Source organism: Dromaius novaehollandiae, chromosome 14 (assembly GCF_036370855.1).
Source record: "Dromaius novaehollandiae isolate bDroNov1 chromosome 14, bDroNov1.hap1, whole genome shotgun sequence".
In the NCBI taxonomy this organism is placed as follows: Eukaryota; Metazoa; Chordata; class Aves; order Casuariiformes; family Dromaiidae; genus Dromaius; species Dromaius novaehollandiae.
Window position 1 is genome coordinate 4,884,644 of NC_088111.1, and position 17,896 is coordinate 4,902,539.

The following is a 17,896-nucleotide window of genomic DNA, read 5'->3' on the forward strand; positions in this document are numbered from 1 at the left end:
GGCCCCGGCTCGGCGACGCCACCAGCCGAACGCTCATCTGCAAAGAGCCTTTTGCCTCCGCAAGGTCAGTGCAAGGTCGGAGTTACCGAGCCACTGCTTAGACAAACTCTTTCAAAACATCTCTAAAAATGTCCAACATAATGGCAACTATCTTCTGCAAAATGAATACAAGTGTGTGAAACTTTTAAAGGATTTTTATGATGTAGCTCAAGAGATCTTAAAATCTTCAGCTCCCTAGCGTGCAATGAAAGAGTATAAAACGGAATGACTGTCAAGAATATGCCATTCTCCTTCAATTTTTATCTTCAAGGAAGACATCCTGACTGATTTTTGATCCAACTGCTGCTCTGTCTTCAATCGATGTACTGGAAAAAGGAGTTTTTGTTCACTTTATATTCACTGTGCTTCTGTCATTGGATCCCTGCCTGAGTATCCTCCAGCTCCACTGACATCAGTTGGCAATTTCTCCACTGCAATTTCATATTTTGTTTCCTCTTCACTTTAGTCCAGTTTCTCATTCCCCTCCAGCTATGATAAAAAAAAAAAAAAAAAAAAAAAAAAAAAAAAAAAAGCCTGCCAGTAGGTTGACTGCGACCACATTTGCAATTCTGCAATCCTAGCGAGGAAAACTTCCAAATCCCTTCTGCGATATCTAGTCAAAGAACTGTGGAAAGAACTGCTGATCTGGTAGCGAGCTGAGGAATACCTAACCGGAGCACAGCAATTGCCCACTATGCAGGAGGAGGTTATGTGCAGACATGCAAACCTCATACTCACAAAGCTTTACTCCTGTTAGGTCCTGCAGTTGCAGGCCAATTTTAACATCATAATGAAAACCAGGTGCAGATTGCACCAAGCTAGGACATGCGGCTTCAGACTAGATGTCAGATTCTATTTGACCTACAGTTCTTCAGTAAACAGATTGGTTTGCACCACTTTTTTTTTTTTTTTAAAGAAATGCCTGACTTTCCTATAAAGCCAGGCAGAAAATTACCACCTGAGAACATGAATGACAGTCCTTTCAGATCTTTTTTTCCCACCGCATAAATCCTAAAGCCACTTAGAGTCACTGAGTTCTCTGCAAAGATGCATTATACCATACTACACTTATCTCAATGAGTATTTTCTTAGTCATCACAAAAGCAAAGGAAAGCAATTCTGAGGGATCTAAAAATACAAAAAATACCTGCCCATCTCTGCTAGCAAACCTCCTCGCAGCATACAGCTAGCCATTCTCACCCAGAAATAAGTTTTAACAGATAGGAGTTTGGCTTTCTATAGTTTCACGTTTCCTGATGGAATTTTACCCCCTACCTTCCACAAGGTCTCTAATACGAAAGGCTCATTCTGCTACTATTTCTGCCGGGGGAAAGCCTGCAGCAGTCTCTTTCCTCTACCCAGCTGACTAATCTTCACTTAATCCCAGGGGTCTCATATCTTCGACATCTTACTCTTTGGGAAATTTCACTGAATTAGCCACTGGGTTCAAATGTTGCTGGAGGGAGGGAGAACGACAGATAGACATCAAGGCAGACAGGCAAATACATTTATGAACCATGACTGAAGAAATTCTCATTTCCTTACAAAACCAGGGAAAGACGTTATACTTGCACACATGAACCCGATGTAATGTTCCTCTTTCCTCCATGCTTTTTGCTTTCACCCCAGGTAAACATGTATGAGGTTATATTAACAGCTCATAGATCTCTGATAGTTAAATTGCTATCGCTGAGATCTTCCAACAAGCAAAAGGTTTAAGTCTAGAATCTACTTTTTCTGCACAGGTCTAGCATATGGAGGAAATGGACCACAAAAGGAAAATCCATGGACAAGTACTTAGTTTTCTTCATATTCTTTCAAGAGTATCTCACGAACAATTGGATTAGCACTTTAAGCCTCACTTCTATGAATATTAATGCAGTCCACAATCAGATTTTTCTTTACGGGAACATTGACTAACCTGAAAGATCCCTATTAAGGCAAAGTAGTATTTCTAAAAACAATACCTTAATGGCTGTATTAGACACTTTTTATTCTGATTTATCTGTAAATGGGAAGCAGTGTTTATGACGCTCCGTGAAAGGAAGAAGACTGAAGTGTTGGTCAAAGCCAAGATCACTGTGGACACGCAATTAGCTATGAGGGCCACTGCAACTTAATTGTTACCTGCATCATACACATGCTAGACTTGCTAGTCCCAAATGTGACCTGGGCAAACACTTCCAAGGGACCACAGAGGTCAGAACATTCTGTGATGCAGCAAATAGCTCATACACTGAACTATCAAGCTCATTTTATTTCATTCTAAAAATCTGACTCCAGTTTTGCAGAATAAAGGTTACTGTGCTATTCTGATCTTAGTTCTTTCACTTTTATACAAATGCTTGCAATATAATGTAGCTATATTTTCAGTATACTGAATAACAGAAGGAAACGATCTTAAATTAATCATTGCAATCCACATATAAGTATTTAAATATTTAAGTTTCAGGAATCGCTTGATCTGCAGAAATACTGAACTTTATCACTGTCCTCAACCTCCACAGGGCGTTCTCGTGCTCAGTTCCTGAGAAGATCAATTCATATTCATTTGAATGCCTAAAAATGGATTTAAGAGCATAAGGGTTCAAAAAAACATAATCAACTTATTCTGTGTTAGCCGAACCAGACCGTGGTGCGTGCAGCTGCTGACAAATCTAAGAAAATTCATCTAGGCCTAGACCATAACGAAAAAAACCCAACCTCCCAGCGGCGAAGTTCCCTACCAGTGCTGACTACTCACTGTCTTCAAGGGTGCGCAGGAGCTGCGGTGTGCTTCGTGGTCCATCGCCAGGTGTGGTGAAACACAGAACGGATGTATAATAAGTAGTGAATTTCTTCAGGTTGGTGATGCAGCCACTATGAACACCATGAAAATCCGGAGCAATGGTGACCATAGTTACGGTCTCCGGCGCATCCACTGGCCATGCGAGAAGCTAGAAAATTTAAACATTGATGAACTCTCATTAGACGCTGCATCTATCTGGAATCCAAGCATGCTTGACTGCCAAAACCATCTTAATCTAATTGAAAAAAAGAAGCAATATTGTGAAACTATTGTCAGCTCTGACACTGAGCAGATGGGTATAACGTTGCTACTACATTAACTGAGGGATGTGTATAATACTTGTGATGGGGGATATACCGATACCACGGTGGTACTGCAATTCCGGATGCCTGCTACTGAGCAATGCCAAAACTATCGTGTGCGGTTATTTGTATGACATTAATCTTTTGTTGCTCTCTGAGCTGTTCTGACCAGCTTAGACAATCTCTGCCTCTGAAAGGAGGATGAAGGAAGAAAGGAAATTCCAGTGCTACTCTGAGCAACGTGCTTTTTCTTTCCTTGGTGCTCCTTGAAAGATCCCACTGCCTGGGTAGGGTAGCGGTAGGAGAGAGAGGGAATCCTCCTTGACATCCCACTGCCCGACCTTGCCTAAAAGGCTAAGATTATTACAATGTTTGATTGTCTTACGATATCCATACTATGAATGATTCAAATGGTTCTGGGACTACAGGAAGAATAGGAAACTCTTGTAAAAATGATTATTACAATTTTCAACACCAAGGTCCCAAAAGTTAGACTCCTGAAGACATTCTCATGCATTAAAAGTAGCCTGTTTGTCAGATGTGCCCAATTCTTCCAGGTTTCATTGATCACAGTGGATTTTCTAGGTAATTAATATTTTTTGAAGTAGAATATCTTATATGTAAGTACCTAGAAGAAGGTACCTAGATTTCTGGCAAATGACTGATATTTTAAAACAATTTTAAAATCACCTTAATGGGTTAGGAATCTAAAGCTTTAAAGTGCTTATGAAATTTTATTTTGTCCAAAAATCCTTATCTTGTGACTCATAAGCATGTTAAAATTCTGGGCCTTACTCAGTAGCTCTGTAAATCATGCTACTTGCATTGATTTCAAGTTCATAAACATGAATAGATGCCTGAAATTAATGAGCCATATTTGACGCATTTAACCACTGTCTATACTTTCTGATAATCAGAAAGCACAGTTAGAGGACTATAAGGAGTAATTTTGTTAGGAGTATTTCATATTTTAAAAAGTGCACTTTACAACTCCTTGAAATGCAAATAAATTTCAAAGAAAAGATAAAAATGGAATAACGTTTGATGGAATAGTAAGTTTTATTTTCTTTTCTAAATCACCTTTGTGGATTACAATTGTCATTTATAACTTCTATGAACTGTACTTTTCCTCAGGAATATTTCATTGTGTATTCTTCACAAAACTTGCAGGAAATAAAGGTGAACTGTCAGCTAAAGGACATAAGGGGTTTAACCCTTTGGAAAAGCAAAGACCTTTGACTACTAGCAATTTGTAAATCATATAAAAAAATACGCAGTAGTAATAACTGCGACAGAAATGTTCTCACACAGTCTTCATAATGCAATTCAAAATCCCCATGAGGAACAGGAATGGTAAAGCTCTCGCAATCTAATGCAGTTAAAGAAATTCAAGTAAAGAGAAATTTTCATCATTTCAGAACAGTTTTCACTGACCACTCACAGCTACAAATAATGATTTTAGCTATTTTGTACGGTGGCTAAGGAAAATTAGACTTAAATTAGAAGTAGCTATGCAACAAAATAGGGATCTTTACACTGAAACTCTCTGTGATTGAATAAAACAAAGAGTAAAAATCTAAAATATGGCTTTTGGAAATCCGACTGAGCTCACCCAGTTTGGACTTCCACCAGAATAATGTACTGAGCTTCAGAGCCCCCAAAATGTTTTTATCCTCCAGATTTTGAACAGAACTCAATTGCTACGACTAGACTGAAGTTTCCAGACACACGCTTGCAGCCCAAATTCCCCATCAATCACGTCATCCTGAGAGCTGGGTCTGTCTCTGGGAAAACCAGACAGCTATACATCCACATGTATATATTACTTTGGCAGAAGGATTCTCAAAACCACCACTGCTCTTTGTAGCTATCAGCATGCAAAATACACAGATCTGAACAAAAATACAAAAACACGCATGCACGTCTCTGTCTCAGTTTCCTCATCACTTTGAAGCATTCTTAGATAAGGATCAAGTCATCTGAAACGCCTAAAATCCACCTAAAATCCCCAGACCCACAGCCTGCCTTCTGCACTACGCATTGGTCTTGGCTCAGCTAACAATTCCTCCACCAACAGCTAACCCAAGCCGCCTCCTCCCTGCTAATAAAACATACTTGTCTTCCCCTTTGCTGCTCTGTGATTCCTACAAGACTTCTCTTTTGTTCTATGAATGTTTTTAAGCCCTTCCTTTATCAAGTCCATACTGATGAAGCATTGAAGGAATTTCTATTAAGCAGCCCTTCCTGAGAGACAGAAATAAACCACTCCAGCTACCTTTTTAGCATACACTCCACTGGTCAAAGCACCAACAAGTGCTTTGTCAAGCACTCTCTGCTCTGCCTACGGTAATAGATATTGCCAGTTGCCCCATCAGCAGGGGCTATTCATGCTAACTCTGTCATCAAGCATGATTAATAAATTTCACATTCTTCTCTCTCCCAAATCATCACAGTGGGAAAGTTAAGACAAATATTTAGTGTGACATCTTGGTTCCTAATGAAATGAATGGGAATTTTGCATTAGAGTCAATAGACTTCTCAAGGTTGATTTTCAATGGCACAACAACATATCTTGCGTGCTGACTTTCCAAGCTGTTTGACATCGAATTGTTTTTCGTGTTTTGGAAATTCTCCAGGTAGATGACAAAGGGATTAGGACATATGCAATATTATGACATATTTCCTTCTCCTCTTCAAGAACGTACATAAATCAGCAAACATTATGTTAGGAGCAACAACAGCTCAGTTTTCTCTTCTTTCTACTCTTTTAATATACCTCTGATAATGAACAGTTGCACTGGAGATACACAGCTTAGGAGACTGAAATTCATTTTGTTATATACCAAGACTGTATAAAGCAAACTTGAAGTTACAGAAATCTTGTTTCTATTTACCTTGTATCCTTGGTTAATGCCATTGATGAATTGCTGGGGTGGAGGGTTCCAGAGGAACTGGATGGTTGTGGAGTTCACGGCTTCCACTTGCACATTTTGCGGCGGAGCTGTAGGCACTGCTCCCAGGCGGCCAAGAGGCAACCAAAATAAAACAGAGGGAAGGAGGGATTAGGGGACAGAAGAAAGAGATGAACACAGAAGCTACTCCCTGTTACTCATCAGTCACAAAGAAATACCAGCCTTGAGAAAAGGATGCACTTCCTGCGATATGGCAACCAGCAATAGTTTGGAAAGAAAGGTAATTGGGTTATTTCCCATTTTGTATTGGAGATTTGTTTAAGGAGAGGTGATGAAATTATTTCTTTAGCTTATTATGCCACAGAGGAGTTTCTCATCTGGACGTGAGACAGAAGCTAGGTAACGACAGGTGGACACATCTCTCTCAATTATCTATGACTGCACAGAGAACGAAGGGTTTCACCACGAAATTTCTTGAGTCCTTTAATTTCCCAGAACAGACAAGCAAACATGAAGTTTGCACAAATAGAAATCTAATTGTGAATTATAATCTGTCGACAGCATCTGTTTATTATTTACTGCTGCTTAAAAAATTATGATCAGTCAAATCTGATAAAGAGTTTTCTTGGAAATTGAAGACATTCTCACTTTATCTGATACGATACTCACTCCTGTATATTGGTTCAATATACACATTCTAAATCAATACATCCTCAAACCTACTAGAGGTTGTAAAAACACTTTATGTCAAGTATTTGAACAGATTTTTTTTCAATACAAAAGAAAGCATGGAACATAGAGGCATACTCGCTTCAAACGAAGAAAAAACACCCAAGTATTTTGCCATTTAACATAATGTCTCTTAAAATATCTTCCAGGCAATTTCTTGAACTCATTGCTTTAGGATGTCATTTGTGTAGTTTGCAGAGGAAGGAATACTAATAGTCAGTTTATAGTTTATAGTAAGATTAATCAGAAAGATTTATTTAAGCATAAATAAAGGCCTAATATCCTTTGAATCCTAAAAATAAATTTAATAAAGCTTCAGAAATATTACTATTGGCAACTATGTATATTCACAGTCTGTGAAAGAGGAATGAACCACAAGTCTCTCTGAAGCTTGAAAAACTTTATTGCTTCCTCTTCCAAGGGAAAATTTCTAGCGAAGACCAATGATCTGTGTTTCTAAAAAGTATCTGCAATTCCCCCTGGGAAGTGATGGTTTGCTCCATACTTTTCCAAAACAGGTCAGAAGCTTTTAAAGTTCCAAAAGCCTCGTGAAGATGAGTCTTTCTATGGGGAAGAAATCAAGACTTTACATTCAAAATGTAAAAATGCCCCTTTGTCCATCAAAAGCTGCGTTTGTTTGAAACGGATAGAAAGGAGCATTATTCTTAGCTGTGGAGAAGCTATTATGAGAGTGCAGCCAACAGCGTTAGGACAGTGTCCACCACTCAAAGACATCCACAACCTAGAAATAGCCACACAGATAAGTGGAGTAACCCACAAAGAGAACAGGTCTGAATGACAAGAGCTCCCACTCTCATGCACCGTGTCACTAAAACTCCTTGACGGCTACCTGACCTGAAAATTTAGCTCTGCACATTTTTTTTGTACCTCAGAAACCGCATGTTATTCAGAATTCTTTTGCCCTAGTCTAAGACCCAATGTCACAATTTATGAACTATACATAATTATTGAGTTCTAAAAACAGAATTTATCTAATGCTACTCTAAATTCTCATTAGAGTCTAGGCCCTATTTCCTGCCATATATTATAATTCCCTGTATGCTTTTGGAAGTTTAAAATATTATCTTAATGACCTGTAGACATCATAAAGTTTTTGTGGTTAAGAGATTCACCAAATCATCCTGATATACAGTCATATATATTAATGTCATTATATAGTCATAATGAGCTGCTTTGGCTACATTCCCCTACTAAATATATTTTTTCTTATTCATGTTCTTTGATGAAATCTGTTCATCATGAGAGCCACAAGATGTGCTTAAAGTTGCTTTAGTTGCAATACTTTGTACGATTTATGGTTGACGTGAGAAGATTTTGTAAAATTAAAATTCATACTTTCCTGCACATTTGCATATTCTCATATTGTATTTGCCAGAGATTTGCTATAGTAGGAGAAAATTGTATTAGAAGGCTTTGAGTTAGGGTTTTTTCTTTTTTTTCTTTTTTTTCTCAGAAAGTCATCTGGATATCATTGGTAGATTAATGTCCTGTCATGAAGGGTAAATCAGCTTTGTATCATCCCCCTCTCCACGCATTCCTCTTGCTTCTGCTGTAGTGCTACGTCACAACCCTATCTATAGATGCTATGTTGATTTTCTAACATATAATAATTATACAGAAAATCTGCCCATAACGCAGATGCTGCTGGACAGCCACAGCTAAAGAAATGCGCAGCTTTGGCAGTGATGGGAAGTGCCTCGTTCACAGAGCACACGAAACATGCCCAGGTGACCCATCACCTGAGAGTTCCTAGTACCACCACTCCCAGCAGGACATTCCTGCTGCCTTCATCACTGCCCTAAAATACTTATTAACATGCATACTGATGCCTTCATTTCTGAGGGCATTATCTGCTTTAGTGGAGGATCCCATGGATGCTCTAAAATCAATAGCAAATTTCCAGGGATCTCGATAAGGCAAGGATTTTATCCTATCAGTCTAATAAGCTTTTTAGCTATGCGGACAGTGTCCAATTGAAAATATTGCAAATTTTTTAACGGGGGGGGGGGGGGGGAAACTGTGTCAAAAAGCCCCAACTCTGCATTTATGATCCTTATTGCATCACACCTCAAAAAAGCCCAGACAAGCATTTTAGGACAGGTTTACCAAAGTTTTAGAAATGTGGATAACCAAATGCATTAGTCATTTCTTTAAAAATGTGAAATATTTTTCTTTCATTAGTAGGTAATTTCCTTCCTGAAACAAGAATAAATCATCATAGCACAAAGAGTACCTGCTATAAGAAGACAAATGATAAAAATCATGACCAGAAAACATAAACCCTTCAGTATGCTGGAAATCGTGATTTCTATTACAATTCATCTTTGGACAACTTTACTGAAAAATCAACATCTGCATCTCAATGAATGCATTTCAAAGATGGAAAGAACATGATCTGTCTAACATGCATAAGCTTAATTATACTGCAGAAGACATAATAGAATACTTTTTTATAATGTTATCAGTAAAATATTGGCATTATAACCTCAAATTGACTTCAAAGTGCCAGGACAAAGTTCTCTTTTTTATGTTCTGATATTAAAGACTTCCTTGGGTATCTGAACAGTTCTGCATTTAAAAACATGAAATTTGAGAGAAGCTAAATGCTATACTTACAGAGCTGACCTTCTGGTTACTTCTAAATTCAAATACTTTCCCAAGATCATGGTTAGATGTAGCTGGCCACATAAAGGGTTTTCTAATTGGATGTACTATTTACCACATCCCTCTTTCTCCAAGTTTCTTGCTGTCAAGCCATACAGAAGCTACTGATGTCAAAAAGGTGTTTTGACAGTAATCCCTAAGTATTTACATGCTCATTTCTTAAATCTGGTCATCTTCATGTTTGTGAGCATTCCTAAAACATCTCACCCTGGCATCCCATTTCAAACTTTATGTCACATCTGTGTCTCATTTCTGAACTGTAGATCAAATTGGTGAGGCAAAACCAACTGCTCGCTCCACCGTTCCTCCCTGTAACGCTCACTGGGCTCGAATCCGCCAGAGCTCAGCTCCCTGGCCAGCAAATTAATGCCCAGCTTCCTGAGTAGGAAAGGTCATGCAAGCACTCTGGATAAAAGCCATTAAAAGGGTTTGGTCGACAAGATAATTGAGACATGAGAGGGCATTAAGGTTAAGCATGTGTACATGTAATTATTCTGTCTCCAGCTATGTGCAAATAGCATGTAAAACCTGCACAGATTCCGAAAGCCAGACTACTGAGTTTAAATACAGGTCTTCAACAAAGGCTTGTCTCATCCTCCTCCCCAGCTCCTGACCTTTGAGATGCCAGTTTCCATGTCTCAATAAAGCAGGCTCAGAGAACCATAGGTTTTTCTTTAAGTGAGGATTCAGTTGCTCCTTTAATGCACTGGCTTGAGGAGCTAAGCTGCACAGCCCCAGTGGGAACCGGGAAGAGCTCTGCCTCAGAAGCACACGATTCTCACTTGAAGCATATTCCCCTACGCACTGGCCGACATCCTTCGCTGTGTTTTGAACTGCAGCAGGTGCACAGAAAAAGTGGTCTCTGCAATTCTACATATGCCAATATTTGAAATTCAGAAGTGTTAGATTTGGCAGTAACTGATGAGTTTGCTTCCTGCAGCTGGGAAGAGCCTTTTTTCTTTCTCATGTGCCTCTCATTAGAACAAGATTTTACCTCTTTAGGAAGCAGGATTTTGCAGCTTTCCCTGAATTCTGATGTCAGCAAGAGCTGGGGGCCAGAGGCTTCAGTGAGACCACTGCCAAGGCCACCTTTGTGAAAGCATTAAAAAAAAAAAAAAAGAAAAAAAAAAAGAAGAAAAAGAAAAAGAAAGGGCAGTAGATGGGAAACAACACCTAGCAGTGATAAAACTAAGGGTTATAAAGTCTAGACACTACAACCGCAGCCTGCTTCAGCAGCGGGAGCAGCTGGCTGTGGATGCTTCACTGCTGTAGGTAAATTCCCCATAGGCAGTCAATGAGCATCTTTAAGTTGCTTTTGGCAAGTAAATCTAAGGGAAAACTAAGGGAGATCTTGTGCTTCACCTAGATAAAATTGAATGCCTGTAGAGGACAATGATTATTCAAAGATTCCTTTTTCAAAATTATTTTCTGCTTACAGCAGGAAGTTTTCAATTAACAGAGACAGTCAACAATTTCTTCCAGCTCTTCAGTCTCATGCCTCTCTGCTTCACTTCCTACTGCCTGAAGACCTTTGGACCTGGCTGAACAGATGCATATTGCTTTTATCCTTCTCTCCATACCATCAAGACTCCCTAGTCTGGTGAATCTTTTGCTCAAATTTCCCTAGCTTTTCAGGGTGTCCATGTACAGCACAATAGGGAAAATAAAACAATAATAAACTACATGTTGAGGCCTGTGAACTTCAGGACAGAAGACTGGATTTTGGGACTCTCCGGCTACCTGCCAAAAGAAAGACACAGCACTCTAAGTAGACACAAAAGGAGGTTAATGCCAATGCAAGGAGGCTAACGAATGCTTTCTCTCTGCTTATAAACCTTGCTTTGCCTAAATCTAAGGAATGGTAGGAGTTTTTCAAAGAGAGAGAGATGCTCAAAATTATTCACATTAGTGAGATAGAAGGGACAGACCCAAGCCAAAGGATGGAAGATTTTTCTCTCCCAAATCAACCTGCAGGAAAAGATAAATATGTCCAATGGTACAGAACAAAATAAAACATCATCACCGTCCAGGAACATGTTTATATGTCTCACAGAGCTACTCTTGTATGAAAAGGTATTGAAAAGCTTCAGTTTTTCATATGGCAACATAAAGTCATGCAGGACACTGTTCACCTAGGTAAAATCTCTCTATGCAGCAGGCTGGCACAAATCCCCGTAAAAAGTAACATCAAGGTAAGGGACAGCTGGAGAAGCTCTGATGAAGAAAGATCGATATATACAGAACATCAAAGCATTATGCTGAACATCATTCTGAAAAGACTTTCAAGATTCAGAGACACTCAAACTGTCTGACCTTAGTACTAGGATGTTCAGTGCTTTGCCAGTTAATCTCCCTGCCATTATATCTAACTGACATTATGTGCCTGTTTCTCCACAAGGTTAGATCTTCCAGCATCTTGCAGTTTTGTCTACATGCTGGGAACTGGTGATTTTCAAAGAGCTTTGAGTAGTTGATTAGTTATCGGTGAGCTAAAGCAACCCAGAGGACTAATAAGGGATTAATGAAGTGGGTTCTGGTATAAATCCACAGTTTATATAGCCAGTCAATATTCATCATGACAAAGGTGCCAATGTGTTGATCTGCTCTTGCCAATGGGTTGATCTGCTCCCAGTGCTCTTTTCCTGCCAGGCTCTGACTGCATAGTATACTTGATTAATATGAGGTATTTCAGGTATTTTTCATCTGCAGACAGACAGGCTCTTGCCAGCATAGCTCAAATCATTTAATGCATGTCAAAACAGAGGTGGTGGTGGTGGCAGTAGGGGAAGGGGATGGATGGGAGTGTGTGTCTTTGACATTTATCTCAGCTCATTTTAAAATCAGAATACAATTTACAAGGCAGCTTTACACATTGCTATTTTTTACTCCTGTTGGTTTGGTTTAGGAAGGACATTCCACAGCAAGAAACTGCCACTGGCTTTTCCAGTCATTTCCCAGCTACAAGAAAGATAAAGGAGCAAGGCTAAGGACAGTAGTGCATTGCATACCAAAATTTGATGTTAATCTAGTTTCAAATTAGACTGACATCAACCAACCTCCCTTCTTTTCAATTCTAAATGTAAAAAGGCTTCAAACTCTTTTCAAAACAGACTGTATGCCTTAGGTGATGTGCACAGAACACCAGCAAGGCATTCATTAGGAGATGACAGCATCCATTAAGTAATTATTCACTACTATTATCAAATATTGATTTAAAATAAATAAGAAATAACTAGTTTTTCATCTATGTCTAACCACCATCAAACAGTTAAGGATTATATAAAGATGAACAGGCCACTGCAGATCGTCCTGCATTCTAAACATTCTTGCTTGCTAATATGAATGCAGGACTGACTTGCACTTAATTTATAACAGAGGATTTATATCCTTATAAGTGACAACAGACAACCAATCAATAAAGGATGATATTAACAGCACGTAATATCAAGGGAAATTAGAGTCAATTGCAGGGTTAAAGAAAAGGAGTGTGAAGTCGGAATGTGAGTCTTAATAGATGGAAGGTTAAGGTACTTGGACAGCTTAAAAATGTCCAAATAAACAAAGTAAGGAATTACAAGCATATGCACAAAAGAGATTCAAATTCTGAGTACAAACTAGTTCTCAGCAGAGATCTGGTCTTTTGTGGGATACAAAACATTAATCCTGGCTGTAAGGAGGGGACTATAAGTAAAACATTTCAAGGTCTGCCATAAATACTTCTAGAAAGAGGTAGAGTGTGTCTAGCCTTTTCTAAACAGTGAGGCTTTAGATGTCCTAAGACAGAATATGCACAGCTTCCTCCTTTAATTGTTGTAGTTAATTAGTTCTGCATGTGAATGATCTTATTTTAAAGATCTCCTCACAACTCAAACTGTATCTAATCACATTATAATGTACTCCTAGCAACAATTAACAAACAACTACATATTCTTCAGATTATAAATTAACTGATGTACTGTAAAACTGTAAGTTTTTAAAATAGTTTGTTTTATGACCAATAAAGTGGAGATCATGTACTGTCCAGCACTCAGAATTCAGCACAATCCTGTAATTATGGGAATATATGAAAGCTCTAAGGGCCTGGTAGTTAATTATCCTAAGGATTTTTATACCAATCTAGAGGCGTAAACATGCCTTATGCTGGTTATAAAATGTAATTACATATCCTTTTGTTGATGTAATTTATACTCTTCTTAAAGCACTTACCAGAAAGGTGTGGAGGAGTTGTAGCATAAAAATCAGGGCTTTAAAGACCATTTTATCTTCCTCTTGCAAAAGTCTGTTTCATTCCTGAAATGCTACAGAATCCTCTGTCTCTACAGGTGCTATTTGTTCCCTCTTTCTAAAACAAACTATTTTGTGTTTGGCAGAACTAATGGAGCTGGTATGCTTGGTATGTGTCTCCTATATTGCATATATGGCCTCCCACCACCACAAAGCCAATTCCTGCCATATTCTCCGTGCCTCTCCTATCAGGGCACTCGCAGCCCCTGCCCGTCACACACCCTTTCAGTCCATTCCACAGGACCTCAGCTCTCTTCAGCATCTCTTCTCACAACTTTTGCTGTGGTTGATTCTGACCTACACATGTGCTAACACGCCATCCTGTGGGTCAACAAGAATAGATAAGCTTTGAATTCAGCCACAGTTTTTTCCAAAACTGAGATAGTAACAGTCTTTTCTCTTGCCTCTACATAGGTATGGACTTTCTCAAAATTTGTAGGTGTTTGCTACTTCTGACACCTCAAGCCCTCTATGAGATTTGATTGAGCTGACCGTTCATTTCAAAGGGTGTCAGATGGGACCACCAGAAAGTGCATCTGCTCCTTAGGAAACTGTGCTATAAACTGATTTTATAGGATTTATTGTTCTGATTTGCTCACCTCCCTGTAAAGTGTACTCTGTCACAGGTCTGCTGAACGCTCCCAGCCCAGCTCCATTGTAAGATGCCACCTGGATTTCATACTGGGTCCAAATGATAAGGTCTTTCACTAAGCAGTAGTTAATTTCGGCACTGGTGATGTTCTTATACTGGTATTCCCCAGGGAGCCCTGCCAGGCGATACCTACCATAGGGGAAGAAAAATTTGCTGTTAATTAGATAGTATCAATTATAGCAAATATCCCGGCTAGCAAAATAGCTTCCTTTTTGAAGAGGCAATATCCAAACTTTTACAGCAGAATTATACAAAGAATAATAATAAAAAAAATCAGCAACAACAGACTAACTCCTGATAAGACCGTATCTTGTTTGATTGCTGTAGTATTTATAATCTGATTTCATTGAGATTACATGCTCAGGGCTATACAAAACTGGTATTTTATCCTGTTTTATGGTTGTAGAAAAATTACAGCTTTTTAAATGTGGCTTGTCTAGTAAAAGCTGAGATTTAGTACAAAAAATAGCCCAGATGTGATTTTTATCAGGGTGCTGCTGTAAATCAGTTTGAAAAATGCTTTCTTCCTTCTCCTCTGAAACCTGAAAAGGAAGAGCTCAGAGGGTGCTGACCTTCTGGTCTCAGGCACTGCCATCTCTGGCTTCCACCAGGATTCACTTCGCAGCATGAATAAAATAAGGACTGAATACATCTGAGGTTGAAGGAAGGGCTAGAACTGGAAATTCCAGGAGGAAGGCTAATCCAAAAAAGAATTAGTGGTAAACATCCTGAAAACTTTCTGCTGCAAGGTGGGAAGGAAAACAACTGAATACATTTTTCCTTGTAAAAACTGTACAGAAAACAGAGTCTGTTTGATGTTTCTCTTTAGGCCAAAAAACTATGGAGAAGAAATAAACTGTAGAAAACAAACAAACCTTGCAAACCTACAAATGTGAATAACAGTGTTTGGCTTTCTTCCTTTAGCAGGATGATACAATGGATGCTTAAAATACACTAATCCACAACAAATCAGAAAAACATAGACCAAGCAAGGGCATGAGGCATTACTATTTCAAGAAAGGACAAATATGGGAATGTTTGGATTTTTATTCATCACACCACTTTTACACAGTCTTATTCATTTTTTGCTTGACAATAATCACCAAAAGCTTACTGACACACAACAGTTTCATTGATATCTTATAGTGCCATTTTAAATTCATCTAAGTTAAACTGGTGCCATTTCTACAACTAGACAACTTCTGCATGTACTTAGGCAACAGAGTCTGTTGTAAAGTCTTCTAATAAAGAAATCAATTCTTAATCACTGGCAATCCCTCTCTCCTCTGCTGAAGAGTTGTTCGCCCAACCGTAATTTGGTGTACTTCGTATCTGTAACGCTACTTTACCGTGATTCCATTTATGAAACACAAATAAAGAAATATCAGCCTTCAGCTGAGTTTACTGAATGTCTTTCTCTTTTGCTATTTAATGCACTATCTACCTTCTCTTTTCTTCTGGCTCTTGTCAAGGTTGTATGAGTGTTGGCAAAAGCAAATCTTCGTGCAGTACTGTTTTGTGTCACACCTAGCAGACAAGGTGTGAGGAGCTCCTGTGGTCTAATGTATTATGCTGTTAGCACAGCACTCCTCTAAACGCAGCACTGCCAGGGAGAAAAAGGGCAGAGGAAGAAGGCCAGTTCAGAAATGTCATGTCTTCATGATTTTTCTCACCATAGACTTTGATGTATACTCTACGTGACTTGTGCAGTGCACCTTCACTTTTAAAGATCAGATGGTCTGTCACTTCGGTATCTTGCATGTCTTCGGTATTGGGTCTCTGGCCTGCATTGTGGTTTTGATTTTGTTATACGCTAATTCTACACAAAGCCAGTGTAGTAATAACCTTTTTCTGGGCACATATTGTGGTCACCACACATTTTGACTGGGAAGAACAGCTTGGTTTATTACCTGGGACAGTTGTGCTTTTATATGACAAACTTAAATTCCTGTCGAATAAATGCTTTCTCTGCTCTGTAGTCTAGACAAAGCATTTAGACATCAAAAACGCTCACAGATTGCCCATAATGAATATGATCACTCTCTATAAAAATGAAAAGTGATGTTATAGTGAGGACAGGGATCAATTATGCTAATAGCTGTGGTAGAAAATGCTTAAGTTAAACATTACTGAAAATGTTATATGGAGAAAGAGAACAGAACAGATTGGCAAAAGCAGGAGGCTATGGGACCACTTGCTCGGAGGAGTTCACGCCCAGACAGGGTAACAGCCCTTAGGAATAGCTAAGGAATTAATCCTATCATTCAGTAGACTGCTTTGAAGCAAAGAACTGTATAAACAACACTTGTACCCTGTGTAAATGGGAACCCAGACTTCATGACAAGATTCTGGCCATGGGCAGAAAAGCATCTTTTCCCACTTGTCACAGACGACTAGCACAGCTCTCAAACTATGTCCAGCTCTTAAGACCGCAGGCACTTGCACAAGCAGCACACCCCTATAACAGGCTCTGTGCAGGTGACAGGGAGATTAGCAGACTTCAGCTCTGCCTGCAGAGAGAAGGAACTTTCCAGCACTATTTTGGGAACTCACCAACACTCTAACATCACAAAAGCAACTCCATCCATGCCAGCAAAAGCGACAGCACAGCATGAACAGGGTGTTGGCATTTATACTGTAGCATTCATTTAGTTATACATTAAAAATGTCAGCAGCCTGACTACAATAGGGTATAACCATCACTTGGAGAGATGTTAGTGGTGGCGTAATGCTTAGGAGTTTCCCACAAAAAGTCTAATTTAGATAATGTCTCCCTTACTAAAGGCAAGACCCTAGCTGGCTGCTTAGCACAGCAGGATAGGTAGAAAGCCAAGTAAGCAAGTAAACTGTAGCTGGATTAGAGTGAATAGGAGTGAATAACTGATTCCTAAGAGATTAGAAAAGGGTTGTGCTCTGCAAAGTCTCTCAGGGTGGCAACATCCTTTCCAACAAAATAAACCCTGTGAAAGCAGAAAGACTGGATATATTAAGGATTCCCAGTTACCTGTCTGAATCTGCATCTCTTTAATAAATACAGCTGGGGCTGGAAGAATCTCACTCAACTGACTGATTTTCAAAACCAAACCAAACCCTGCCATGGAGCCCCTGACCTCTCATTCCCTCTCTCCATTCTGTTTGGCACAAAACAGAATTTTACTGATGCTGTTCTTGTTCTTCTGTAATGCAGGATCCCTTTGTTTACAGTGTCTTCGGTAAGAAAATTAACCTTTTTAGCAGGAAGCTTAGACTGTAATAAGCAAATATACACCTGCAATCCATAAGCTGCACTGTACCAAGCCATGTAAACACTTCTAGTATATGGTACTTCACTTCCTTTTGAAAACAGAAGAGGTTATCTGGACACGGAGAGTCTCCCCAGGGAACTAGTCCTCACAGGCACTCCCTTTGGGGTAGCTAACAGAGTAAAAAAGAGCCCCAGCTTCCTGGCTGTCTTGTGTAGACAGACCAGAATTTAGATATCTAGATTTTCGTAGCCATTTAAACA

General features: G+C 39.1%; 1 protein-coding gene across 5 annotated transcripts in view; it reads right to left on the minus strand.

Annotated features, from left to right (window-relative positions):
• The window catches only part of SDK1 (sidekick cell adhesion molecule 1), a 432,949-nt gene that overhangs the window by 103,987 nt on the left and 311,066 nt on the right, over nucleotides 1-17,896 (minus strand). For all 5 annotated transcript variants that reach the window (XM_026116143.2, XM_064520166.1, XM_026116142.2 and 2 more), the window contains exons 18-20: nucleotides 14,339-14,520; nucleotides 6,024-6,139; nucleotides 2,783-2,975 (exon numbers count right to left, since the gene is read on the minus strand). In XM_026116143.2, coding sequence (XP_025971928.2) covers nucleotides 2,783-2,975; nucleotides 6,024-6,139; nucleotides 14,339-14,520 — 491 coding nt within the window. The remainder of the gene's footprint in view (nucleotides 1-2,782; nucleotides 2,976-6,023; nucleotides 6,140-14,338; nucleotides 14,521-17,896) is intronic.